The sequence below is a fragment of the Oncorhynchus kisutch genome, linkage group LG27, assembly GCF_002021735.2.
Source record: "Oncorhynchus kisutch isolate 150728-3 linkage group LG27, Okis_V2, whole genome shotgun sequence".
NCBI lineage: Eukaryota > Metazoa > Chordata > Actinopteri > Salmoniformes > Salmonidae > Oncorhynchus > Oncorhynchus kisutch.
The window spans coordinates 44,269,999-44,284,043 of NC_034200.2; the positions used below are offsets into that span (position 1 = coordinate 44,269,999).

Below are 14,045 nucleotides of genomic sequence, written 5' to 3' on the forward strand. Positions count from 1 at the left end.
TATACCCCATCTGCAGTCCTATTCCCCAGCTCCAGTCCTATTCCCCAGTCCTATACCCCAGCTCCATAGAACAGTATGCTGTGCAGAGGAAGCAACAGATGTCTCTCTGAGCCTTTAATTCCACCAAGGCTCTGGAGGGGTGACTACACTGTCTGTTAATACATGCTAGCTGATAAAGAGGCTTATTGAAGCCATTCACACCACTCAGCTCTGAATCCTCAGCCATGCTGTACTTCACCAGGGGTTTGGATTCTGCCCTTGGTCATACAAAGGGCTCTTCTCTCAGGAATCTGTTATGAATGTTATACTTCTATCAAACAACAGTCTCTTTGGATACATTGCGCAACAGTAGTTTGTAAAGAAGGAGTTTGTTTTGTGATATATGGGTCCTTGTTTGGACTAAAGCGATCAGGGAAACCAACGGATATCTCACCCACAAAAGATTAACATGCCTCCAAAGAAAAAGGTAAAGTGTTTAGTGTTTGTGTGTGTGTGTGTGTGTGTGTGTGTGTGTGTGTGTGTGTGTGTGTGTGTGTGTGTGTGTGTGTGTGTGTGTGTGTGTGTGTGTGTGTGTGTGCACAGGGAAGAATAGGATAATGTACCATCTGTTGTGTTGACTGTTAATCCCTTCATCTCTGTGTGAGTCGTTTCTGCATGGCTTCTCTGAAACAGACAGGGGGACTGGGTCTATCTGAAACACAGGGTTAGGGTTACTGGGAGGAGGACTGGTCTATCTGAAACACAGGGTTAGGGTTACTGGGAGGACTGGGTCTATCTGAAACACAGGGCTAGGGTTACTGGGAGGAGGACTGGGTCTATCTGAAACACAGGATTAGGGTTACTGGGAGGAGGACTGGTCTATCTGAAACACAGGGTTAGGGTTACTGGGAGGAGCACTGGGTCTATCTGAAACACAGGGTTAGGGTTACTGGGAGGAGGACTGGTCTATCTGAAACACATGGTTAGGGTTACTGGGAGGAGGACTGAGTAGAAACCAACAAGTTTCGACAAGAGGGATGAAAGAGTTTCTGATGTTGGTAGAGAAATGGAGACAATTGCAGATTTGTTGGCTTTATCAAACTGCATCTCACATTTTTTATGTGACAAAAGCTAGCTCTGCCAATTACTGCAATACAACAATTAGTGTTGTATTGCAGTCTACAGTCTACTGTGTTGCATTGCAATCTACAGGCCAGTCTACTGTGTTGTATTACAGTCTACAGGCCAGTCTACTGTGTTGTATTGCAGTCTACAGTTTACTGTGTTTTATTGTAGTCTACAGTCTACTTTGTTGTATTGCAGTCTACCGGCCAGTCTAATGTGTGTATTGCAGTCTACCGGCCAGTCTAATGTGTATATTGCAGTCTACCGGCCAGTCTAATGTGTGTAGTGCAGTCTACCGGCCAGTCTAATGTGTGTATTTCAGTCTACTGGCCAGTCTACTTTGTTGTATTGCAGTCTACCGGCCAGTCTAATGTGTTGTATTACAGTCTACCGGCCAGTCTAATGTGTGTAGTGCGGTCTACAGGCCGGTTTATTGTGTTGTATACAGACTACTGTGTTCTATTGCAGGCTACAGGCTGATTCTATTAACCTGAATAGGGCAATCCTCTTAGCGGTTAGGGTTGACTGGGCTTTAGACAGAGATGACTCCTCTTTTCTAGCAGAAATGAAGCAAGGTATCTAGAACATTCTAGCAGAAGAAAGGAAAGACAGGGAAGTGAAGAACAGTTATAACAGTAGTGCGAGAGAAGCAACAATAATGACAACAATTGTAATGGTCGGATTAACATTGAGCTATGATGAAAAAGTGAATTTGAACAGATTGACAACTATGTATTCTAAATGGAAGATAGCAAACCTGCCCACTGCCTCAACACATAGGCTGGGATTCTATCAGGACTGCATTAGATTGCGTTAGAGCGTTTGACAATTAAAATGAATTCCCAATTAATTCATAACCTGCTGAGTTTACCTTGAATGCAAATGAGCTAACCTTGCCTTTAAAACCTGCGCTGACAACAAGAGGTAGCATTTCCTTTAAACCTGCATTGTCTACAAGATGCGAACGTGCTAACCTTGCCTTTAAAAACTGCGCTGACAACAAGAGGTAGCATTTCCTTTAAAACCTGCATTGTCTACAAGATGCGAACAAGCTAACCTTGCCTTTAAAACCTGAATTATCTACAAGAGGTAGCACTGCCTTTAAACCTGCATTGTCTACAAGTGGTAGCATTGCCATTAAACTTGCATTGTCTACAAGTGGTAGCATTGCCTTTAAACCTGCAGTGTCAACAAGTGATAACATTGTCTTTAAATCCTGCAGTGTCGACAAGAAGTAGCATTGTCTTAGCATTGGCCATTCTTATGGCCGGGGGCAGTATTGAGTAGCTTGGATGAATAAGGTGCCCTGAGTTGCCCAGAGTAAACTGCCTGCTCCTCAGTCCCAGTTGCTAATATATGCATATTATTAGTATATTTGGATAGAAAACACTGAATGATGTCTGTGAGTATAACAGAACTCATATGGGAAAATATCCTAACAGGAAGTGGGAAATCTGAGGCTTGTAGTTTTTTTAAACTTGCATTGTCTACAAGAGGTAGCATTGCCTTTAAAACTTGCATTGTCTACAAGAGGTAGCATTGCCTTTAATTGTGACTAGGGGGCAGTATTTTCATTTTTGGAGAAAAAAAACGTTCCCGTAATAAACAGGATATTTTGTCAGGACAAGATGCTAGAATATGCATATAATTGACAGCTTAGGATAGAAAACACTCTAAAGTTTCCAAAACTGTACAAATATTGTCTGTGAGTATAACAGAACTGATGTTGCAGGCGAAAGCCTGAGAAAAATCCAATCTGGAAGTGCCTCATGTTTCGAAAGCGCTGCGTTCCAATGTGTCCCTATTGAGCAGTGAATGGGCTATTAACCAGATTACTCCTTCTCCGTATTCCCGAAGGTGTCTACAGCATTGAGACGTAGTTTTACGCATTTATGTTGAAGAATACCCGTAGGCGGCTACATTGCGCAAGTGGTCACCTGATGCTCCCAGAGAGATTCTCGAGTAAAATACAGAGGTAGCCATGACTCCAATCGGTCCTACTGAAAAACGAATTGTCCCCAATGGATATATTATCGAATAGATATCTGAAAAACACCTTGAGGATTGATTATAAACAACGTTTGCCATGTTTCTGTCGATATTATGGAGCTAATTTGGAATATTTTTAGCCGTTTTCGTGACTGCAATTTCCTGGCGATTTCTCAGCCAAACGTGAAGAACAAACGGAGCTATTTCGCCTACAAAAATAATATTTTTGGAAAAAAAGGAACATTTGCTATCTAACTGGGAGTCTCGTGAGTGAAAACATCCGAAGCTCATCAAAGGTAAACGATTTAATTTGATTGCTTTTCTGATTTCCGTGACCAAGTTACCTGCTGCTAGCTGGACAAAATGCTATGCTAGGCTACCGATAAACTTACACAAATGCTTGTCAAACATGTACACATGGAATTTGCACTGTCGATGTGATAGTGGTAGAGTATTTGCCTAAGGACACAATGTGTCGTGAAATTTGTGAATGTATTGTTAGGTGATTAGAATTGAAAATCTGAGATGACAAGGTGATTAACAAAAGGCTAAGCTGTGTCTCAGTATATTTCACTTGTGATTGTTATGAATAGGAATATTTTCTAGTAATATTTATGTCCGTTGCATTATGCTAATTAGTGTCAGATGATGACAACGGTCCCGTTCATGGGATGGTGTGTCACTAGAGGTTAAAGCTTGCAGTGTCTACAATAGGTACCATTGCCTTTAAAACCTGCAGTTTCTACAAGTGGTAGCACTGTCTAATTCTACATAATTCTCATCATTCCAAACGAAAGCAGCCCAAGTCTAATTCTACATCATCATTCCAAACTAAAGCGGCCCAAGTCTATTCTACATTACATCATCATTCCAAACTAAAGCGGCCCAAGTCTATTCTACATTATACCATCATTCCAAACTAAAGTGGCCCAAGTCTAATTCTACATTACATCATCATTCCAAACTAAAGTGGCCCAAGTCTAATTCTACATCACATCATCATTCCAAACTAAAGTGGCCGAAGTCTAATTCTACATTACATCATCATTACAAACTAATGCGGCCCAAGTCTATTCTACATTACATCATCATTACAAACTAATGCGGCCCAAGTCTATTCTACATTACATTATCATTCCAAACTAAAGTGGCCCAAGTCTAATTCTACATTACATCATCATTACACACTAAAGCGTCCCAAGTTGAATTCTACATTTGTATTTGTATTTGTTTTGGATCCCCATTACTTTTCCTGGGGTCCAGCAAAATTAAGGCAGTTTATACAATTCTAAAAAAATAACAATACATTCACAGATTTCACGACACATTGTGTACTTAGGCAAATACTCCACCACTACCACATCTACAGTGCAAATTCCATGTGTACATGTGTGTATAGTGCGCATGTTATCATGTGGGCATGCATGTGTCTGTGCCTATGATTGTGTTACTTCACAGTCCCCGCTGTTCCATAAGATGTATTTTTATCTGTTTTTTAAATCTAATTTTACTGCTTGCATCAGTTACTTGATGTGGAATTGAGTTCCATGTAGTCATGGTTCTATGTATTACTGTGCGCCTCCCATAGTCTGTTCTGGACTTGGGGACTGTGAAGAGACCTCTGGTGACATGTCTGTGGGGTATGTATGGGTGTCCGAGCTGTGTGCCAGCAGTTCAAACAGACAACTCGGTGCATTCAACATGTATATACCTCTCATAAAAACAAGTAGTAATGAAGTCAATCTCTCCTCCACTTTGAGCCAAGAGAGATTGACATGCATATTATTAATATTAGCTCTCTGTACATCCAAGGGCCAGCTGTGCTGCCCTGTTCTGAGCCAATTGCAACTTTCCTAATAAATAGATTTATTTATATAGCCCTTCGTACATCAGCTGATATCTCAAAGTGCTGTACAGAAACCCAGCCTAAAACCCCAAACAGCAAGCAATGCAGGTGTAGAAGTCCTAAGTCCTTTTTTGTGGCACCTGACCACACGACTGAACAGTAGTCCAGGTGCTACAAAACTAGGGCCTGTAGGAGCTGCCTTGTTGATAGTGTTGTTAAGAAGGTAGAACCTAGAGCCTGTAGGACCTGCCTTGAAGATAGTGCTGTTAAGAAGGTAGAAACTAGAGCCTGTAGGGCCTGCCTTGTTGATAGTGTTGTTAAGAAGGTAGAAACTAGAGCCTGTAGGATCTGCCTTGTTGATAGTGTTGTTAAGAAGGTAGAAACTAGAACCTGTAGGACCTGCCTTGTTGATAGTGTTGTTAAGAAGGTAGAAACTAGAACCTGTAGGACCTGCCTTGTTGATAGTGTTGTTAAGAAGGTAGAACCTAGAGCCTGTAGGACCTGCCTTGAAGATAGTGCTGTTAAGAAGGTAGAAACTAGAGCCTGTAGGGCCTGCCTTGTTGATAGTGTTGTTAAGAAGGTAGAAACTAGAGCCTGTAGGATCTGCCTTGTTGATAGTGTTGTTAAGAAGGTAGAAACTAGAACCTGTAGGACCTGCCTTGTTGATAGTGTTGTTAAGAAGGTAGAAACTAGAACCTGTAGGACCTGCCTTGTTGATAGTGTATTTAAGAAGGTAGAAACTAGGGCCTGTAGGACCTGCCTTGTTGATAGTGTTGTTAAGAAGGTAGAAACTAGGGCCTGTAGGACCTGCCTTGTTGATAGTGTTGTTAAGAAGGTAGAAACTAGGGCCTGTAGTACCTGCCTTGTTGATAGTGCTGTTAAGAAGGTAGAAACTAGGGCCTGTAGGACCTGCCTTGTTGATAGTGCTGTTAAGAAGGTAGAAACTAGAACCTGTAGGACCTGCCTTGTTGATAGTGTTGTTAAGAAGGTAGAAACTAGAACCTGTAGGACCTGCCTTGTTGATAGTGTTGTTAAGAAGGTAGAAACTAGGGCCTGTAGGACCTGTCTTGTTGATAGTGTTGTTAAGAAGGTAGAAACTAGGGCCTGTAGGACCTGCCTTGTTGATAGTGTTGTTAAGAAGGTAGAAACTAGGGCCTGTAGGACCTGCCTTGTTGATAGTGTTGTTAAGAAGGTAGAAACTAGAACCTGTAGGACCTGCCTTGTTGATAGTGTTGTTAAGAAGGTAGAAACTAGAGCCTGTAGGGCCTGCCTTGTTGATAGTGCTGTTAAGAAGGTAGAAACTAGGGCCTGTAGGACCTGCCTTGTTGATAGTGCTGTTAAGAAGGTAGAAACTAGGGCCTGTAGGACCTGCCTTGTTGATAGTGCTGTTAAGAAGGTAGAAACTAGGGCCTGTAGGACCTGTCTTGTTGATAGTGCTGTTAAGAAGGTAGAAACTAGGGCCTGTAGGACCTGTCTTGTTGATAGTGTTGTTAAGAAGGTAAAGCAGCGCTTTATTATAGATGTACTTCTCCCCATCTTAGCTACTGTTGTATCAACATGTTTTGACCATGACAGTTTCCAGTCCAGGGTTACTCCAAGCAGTTTAGTCATTTCAACTTGCTCAATTTCCACATTATTTATTACAATATTTTGTTGAGGTTTAGGGTTTAGTGAATGATTTGTCCCAAATACAATGCTTTTAGTTTTAGAAATATTTAGGACTAACTTATTCCTTGCCATCCACTCTGAAACTATTGATAAATGTTGCAGTCATTTCAGGTGCTGTAGTAGCTGACATGTATAGAGTTGATTCATCCGCATACATAGAAACCTTACTCAAAGCCAGAGGCATGTCATTATTAGTTTGAAAAAAGTTAAGGGCCTAGACAGCTTCCCTGGGGAATTCCTGATTCTTCCTGGATTATGTTGGAAAGGCTTCCATTAAAGAACACCCTCTGACTTCTGTTAGGCAGGAAACTCTTTATCCACAACATAAATCACATCATCATTACAAACTAAAGCAGCCCAAGTCAAAATTACATCATCATTACAAACTAAAAAAGGACCATTCTAATTCTACATCACATCATCAATACAAACTAAGGCGGCCCAAGTCAAATTCTAAATCACCATTACAAACTAACTCGATCCAAGTCTAAATCTACATCACCATTACACATTAAAGAGTCCCAAGTCTAATTCTACATTACATCATCATTACAAACAGAAGCAGATCAAGTCTAATTCTACATAAGCATTACAAACTAATGTTGACAAAGTCTAATTCTACATCACATCATCATTACGAACTAATCCATCCCAAGTCTAATTCTAAGGCAAATTATCATTACAAACTAAAGAGGCCCAAGCTTAATTCTACATTACATCAGCACGGCAAACTAAAGCGGCCCCCAATTCTAATTCCAAATCATCATTAAAGCAGCCCGAGTCTAATTCTAAGTCAACATTACAAACTAAAGCTGCCCATGTCCAATTCTCCATTACACCAACATTACAGACTACAGCAGCCCAAGTCTAATTCTACGTCACATAATCAACACAAACTAAGGCGGCCCAAGTCTAATTCTACATCACCATTACAATTTAGAGGCCCAAATGTAATTCTATGTAATTCATTACAAACTAAGGTGGCCCAAGTCTAATTCTACACCATCATTACAAACTAAAGAGGCCCAATTCTAATTCTGCATCACATCATATTTACAAACTAAAGGGGCCCAAGTCTAATTCTACATCAACTCATCATTACAAACTAAAGCATCCCAAGTCTAATTCTGACTCCCTTTCTCTCTCCAGACCCTGAGGGACGTAGATGGTCATGAGGAGCGGAATGCCCAGGTCCAGTTGGAGAAGGCCAAGGTACGCCCCCAATCTAACTACCTCGATCCCTTGTTTCCTATCTCCTTCCTTACTTGGTTTCAGAGCATTTCATGTTATTATGTACGTAAATCTGAGACACTAAATCTGGTATTCTATGTATTAATTTGTGGATGTCCATTATCCATTTCGTATGATATGTTGAGAATTGCAAAACCTACAGTATGTTACGTATTTGCAAAATGTATGCTATGTTTTGAATTACAATTTGTTTCGTCTAACGTTAGCTAGATGGCTAATGTTAGCTAGCTGGCTAACGTTAGCTTGGCTAGGAGGTAAGTTTAAGTTTAGGAGTTAGGTTAAAGGGTTAATGTTAGGGGAAGGGTTAGCTAAAAGGTTTAAGGTCTGTGTTAGGGGAAGGGTTAGCTAACATGCTAAGTACTTGGAAAGTAGCTAGAAATGTGTAACTAGTTGAACAGTTATTAGCTAAATGAGCTACAATGCTCAAGTTTTCCATGATGAAATTCAAATATACAAACTTTGGGTTGCTAGATGTTCACCTTATTTGCCCACCCATCCACCCTGACCAACCACCATTCTTTCCCTTTTTTATTAATAAAGTTACATCTTATGTAACCATATCAAACATAACATATCATACTAATTTGAATATAACTGATTTACATTTGATTATCTTACGTCTACTCAGAGACCAGCCTGCCTCCCCATCTCTTCTATGTTACCAGTGCAAGTCTGTTGTCTTCACTGTTACCAGTACAAGTCTGTTGTCTTTGTTACCAGTACAAGTCTGTTGTCTTCCCTCTTACCAGTACAAGTCTGTTGTGTTCCCTCTTACCAGTACAGGTCTGTTGTCTTCTCTGTTACCAGGACGAGTCTGTTGTCTTCTCTGTGTTCCCGGTGCACTTCTGTTGTCTTCCCTGTTTAACCAGTACGCCTATTGTCTTCCCTGTTACCAGTACGTCTGTTGTTGTCTCTGTTTAACCAGTTCAAGCCTGTTGTCTTCTCTGTTTCACCAGTACAAGCCTGTGGCATTTGCTGTGCGGTGTAACTTCTATTACATACCAGCAGACGACGACAACATCCCAGTACCAGGCCAGGCTGTCACCTTCGAGGCCAGAGACTTTCTACACGTCAAAGAGGTTAGAGTGTAACCCTTAACCCCTATCCTTTAAACACTAGCTCTATGATCGTGATGATGATGGTAATAATGTAGTGGTGATGATGATGGTTATGGGAATGCATCACACTCCTTCCCTTCTCTGAGTCTACCCCTCTCTTTTTTCATGTCTTGTTTAGTCTGATGTTTTGTTAAATAAGTGCTAAATTATGTATTATTATTATTATTCATAATAAATCCAGTTCCCTGCCTGCCTTGTCTGAACAGAAGTTTAATAGTGACTGGTGGCTTGGGCGTCCGGTGAAAGAGGATGGAGTGGTGGGGTTCATACCCAGTCCAACCAACCTGGAGACCATCCTGATCAGGAGAGATGTCCAGGCCAGGAAAGCTGCCAAAGCTCTGGCCAGGTACACAGCCATAAGCCTGATCCTGACCCTTGACACCCTAACCCTGCTGGTAGTTACTGGTACTGTGCTTCTACATCTGCATTGCTTGCTGTTTAGGGTTTTAAGCTGGGTTACTGTATAGCACTTTGTGACATCAGCTGATAAAAAAAGGGCTTTATAAATAAATGTGATTGATTGTTACTGCTACTACTACTGCTGATACAAATACTACTAATGATGCTTCTACTACTGCTGCTTTGACCGCTACTACTGCGTGAAACTGAAAGCAAGAACCATTGCTTTGAATCAGGGCAAGGTGACCGGAAATATGACCGAATACAAACAGTGTAGCTATTCCCTCCGCAAGGCAATCAAACAAGCTAAGCGTCAGTATAGAGACAAAGTAGAATCTCAATTCAACGGCTCAGACACAAGAGGTATGTGGCAGGGTCCACAGTCAATCACGGATTACAAAAATAAAACCAGCCCCGTCACGGACCCGGATGTCTTGCTCCCAGGCAGACTAAATAACTTTTTTGCCCGCTTTGAGGACAATACATTACCACTGACACGGCCTGCAACCAAAACAAGCGGCCTCTCCTTCACTGCAGCCGAGGTGAGTAAAACATTTAAACGTGTTAACCCTCGCAAGGCTGCAGGCCCAGACGGCATCCCCAGCCGCGCCCTCAGAGCATGCGCAGACCAGCTGGCTGGTGTGTTTACGGACATATTCAATCAATCCCTATCCCAGTCTGCTGTTCCCACATGCTTCAAGAGGGCCTCCATTGTTCCTGTTCCCAAGAAAGCTAAGGTAACTGAGCTAAATGACTTCCATCATCATGAAGTGCTTTGAGAGACTAGTCAAGGACCATATCACCTCCACCCTACCTGACACCCTAGACCCACTCCAATTTGCTTACCGCCCAAATAGGTCCACAGACGATGCAAACTCAACCACACTGCACACTGCCCTAACCCACCTGGACAAGAGGAATACCTATGTGAGAATTCTGTTCATCGACTACAGATCGGCATTTAACACCATAGTACCCTCCAAGCTCGTCATCAAGCTCGAGACCCTGGGTCTCGACCCCGCCCTGTGCAACTGGGTACTGGACTTCCTGACGGGCCGCCCCCAGGTGGTGAGGGTAGGCAACAACATCTCGACCCCGCTGATCCTCAACACTGGGGCCCCACAAGGGTGCGTTCTGAGCCCTCTCCTGTACTCCCTGTTCACCCACGACTGCGTGGCCACGCATGCCTCCAACTCAATCATCAAGTTTGCGGACGACACAACAGTGGTAGGCTTGATTACCAACAATGACGAGACGGCCTACAGGGAGGAGGTGAGGGCCCTCGGAGTGTGGTGTCAGGAAAATAACCTCACACTCAACGTCAACAAAACTAAGGAGATTACTACTACTACTACTACTACTGCTGCTGCTATTACTACTACTACTACTACTACTACTACTACTACTGCTACTACTACTAGTACAACTAATAGTACATATACCACTGCTGCTACATCTACTACTGCTGCTATTACTACTAATGCTACTGCTACAACTACTACAACTACTAATGCTAGTAATACTAGCAATACTGCTGCTACATATACTACTACTGCTACTACTACTATTACAAGTACTACTACTACTATATATGCTGCTACATCTTCTCTACTACTACTAAGCACCTTATACCACCCACCACTGCGACTTGTATGCTCTAGTCGGCTGGCCCTCGCTACATATTCGTCGCCAGACCCACTGGCTCCAGGTCATCTACAAGTCCATGCTAGGTAAAGCTCCGCCTTATCTCAGTTCACTGGTCACGATGGCAACACCCATCCGTAGCACGCGCTCCAGCAGGTGTATCTCACTGATCATCCCTAAAGCCAACACCTCATTTGGCCGCCTTTCGTTCCAGTACTCTGCTGCCTGTGACTGGAACGAATTGCAAAAATCGCTGAAGTTGGAGACTTTTATCTCTCTCACCAACTTCAAACATCTGCTATCTGAGCAGCTAACCAATCGCTGCAGCTGTACATAGTCTATTGGTAAATAGCCCACCCATTTTCACCTACCTCATCCCCATACTGTTTTTATTTATTTACTTTTCTGCTCTTTTGCACACCAATATCTCTACCTGTACATGACCATCTGATCATTTATCACCCCAGTGTTAATCTGCAAAATTGTAATTATTCGCCAACCTCCTCATGCCTTTTTGCACACAACGTATATAGACTCCCCCTTTTTTGTCTACTGTGTTATTGACTTGTTAATTGTTTACTCCATGTGTAACTCTGTGTTGTCTGTTCACACTGCTATTCTTTATCTTGGCCAGGTCGCAGTTGCAAATGAGAACTTGTTCTCAACTAGCCTACCTGGTTAAATAAAGGTGAAATAAATAAAATAAATACAAATAAATAAAACTACTACATCTACTACTACTGCTACATATACTACTACTGCTGATACATCTAATACTACTACTGCTGATACATCTAATACTACTACTGCTGATACATCTAATACTACTACTGCTGCTACATATACTACTACTGCTGATACATCTAATGCTACTACTGCTGCTGCTACTACTGCTTCATCTAGTACTGCAACTACTTATACTCCTACTACTACTAGTACTACTACTACAGCTACTACTGCATCTACTACTACTACTACTACTACTACTACTACTATTACCACCACTACTAACACTGCTGCTGCTACTACTACTAATGCTTCTACTACTGCTACTAATACTACTGCTACTAATATCATTGCTGCTTCTGCCACTACTACTACTACTGTCACTACTACTTCTGCTATTACTACTATAACTACTATTATTACTACTAATGTCACCACTACTACACTCCTACTGTTGATACTCAAATCAAATCGTATTAGTCACATGCTCCGAATACAACAGGTGTAGACCTTACAGTGAAATGCTGAATACAACAGGTGTAGACCTTACAGTGAAATGCTGAATACAACCTACGAGCCCAACAATACAGTTGAGACATTTTTGGAATTAGAAATAAAAGTAACAAGTAATTAAAGAGCAGCAGCAAAATAACAATAGTGAGGTTATATACAGGTACAGAGTCAATTTGTGGGGGCACCGGTTAGCATTGAGACTATATACAGGGGGGTACCGGTAAAGAGTCAATGTGTGGGGGCACCGGTTAGTAATGAGACTATATACAGGGGGTACAGAGTCAATGTGTGGGGCCAACAGTTAGTCGAGGTAATTGAAGTAATATATACACTACCGTTCAAAAGTTTGGGGTCACTTAGAAATTACTTTGTTTTGAAAGAAAAGCAAAATTTTTGTCCATTAAAATAACATCAAATTGATCAGAAATACAGTGCAGACATTATTAATGTTGTCAATGACTATTGTAGCTGGAAATGGCAGATTTTTATGGAATATCTACATAGGTGTACAGAGGCCCATTAGAAGCAACCATCACTCCTGTTTTCCAATGGCACGTTGTGTTAGCTAATCGAAGTTTAATCTAGAGGCGAAAGAAACACACACCTATTTAGGCGAGGTGCTGGCTTGCAGAGTGGAACAAAAAAATAAAATAAAGGAGAGCTGGACAGCTCAGACGCAAAAATATTTATGGCCAATATTTATGGCCATTATGGTGTTTCTGGGGTGGCAGGTAGCCTAGTGGTTAGAGCATTGGATTAGTAACTGAAAGGTTGCAAGTTCAAATCCCCGAGCTGACAAGGTATAAATTTGTAATTATGCCCTTGAACAGGCACTTAACCCACCGTTCTTAGACCATCATTTGTTCTTAACTGACTTGCCTAGTTAAATAAAGGTCAAATTTAAAAAAAATCACAGTATAATGACAAACACTGCGGGGTGACTCATTTATATAGTGTTAAAAGATACACACAGTCTGTAATCATGGCTGGGTGTGGCCAGATATCATTGGTTAATTCTAATGTATTAAAATAGCATACAAATCATGGCTGGGTGTGGCCAGATATCATTGGTTAATTCTAATGTATTAAAATAGCATACAAATCATGGCTGGGTGTGGCCTGATATCATTGGTTAATTCTAATGTATTAAAATAGCATACAAAAAACATGAATGGATAGCGTACGATCATAGATACAATTTGGCTACATAAGCCTACAAACATTTAGAGTAGCAAAATCACAACAATGGCTTCAGATCAAAGTCTACGTTGAGACCGAAGGGAGCAAGGGTCTTTAAATTAAAGATCCAGGCAGCCTCTCGTTTTAACAATAAATTATTGAGGTCACCCCCTCTCCTAGGGAGGGTGACATGTTCGATGCCAATATAACGTAGAGACAAAGTACTACTACTTCTGCTACATGTACTACTACTAGTTGTACTGCTACTACTGCATCTCCTACTATTACTGCTAATACATCTACTACGACATCTACTACTATTACTGCTGCATCTACTACTACTACTAGCACTACTGCTACTACTGCTGTTGCTACAAGTACTACTACACCCTTACCACTACTGCTGCCACTATTGATACTGCTGCTACTACTTCCACATCTAAATATGTTGCTGCTACTACTACTACTATTACTATGGCTACTAATTATATTGTGGCTGCTACTACTACTACATCATTACCACTACTCCTGCTATTACTGCTACCACTGCTACAACTTCTACATCTACATCTACATCTGTTTCTGCTACTACTAATACTGCTGCTGCT

General features: G+C 41.5%; 1 protein-coding gene across 3 annotated transcripts in view; it reads left to right on the plus strand.

The window, feature by feature from the left end:
• Positions 1–223: 223 nt before the first annotated feature.
• cacnb2b (calcium channel, voltage-dependent, beta 2b) overlaps positions 224–14,045 on the plus strand; it is a 136,188-nt gene continuing 122,366 nt past the window's right edge. For all 3 annotated transcript variants that reach the window (XM_031807349.1, XM_031807348.1, XM_031807350.1), the window contains exons 1-4: positions 224–466; positions 7,757–7,819; positions 8,815–8,937; positions 9,183–9,322. In XM_031807349.1, coding sequence (XP_031663209.1) covers positions 449–466; positions 7,757–7,819; positions 8,815–8,937; positions 9,183–9,322 — 344 coding nt within the window. In that variant the 5' untranslated portion in view covers positions 224–448. The remainder of the gene's footprint in view (positions 467–7,756; positions 7,820–8,814; positions 8,938–9,182; positions 9,323–14,045) is intronic.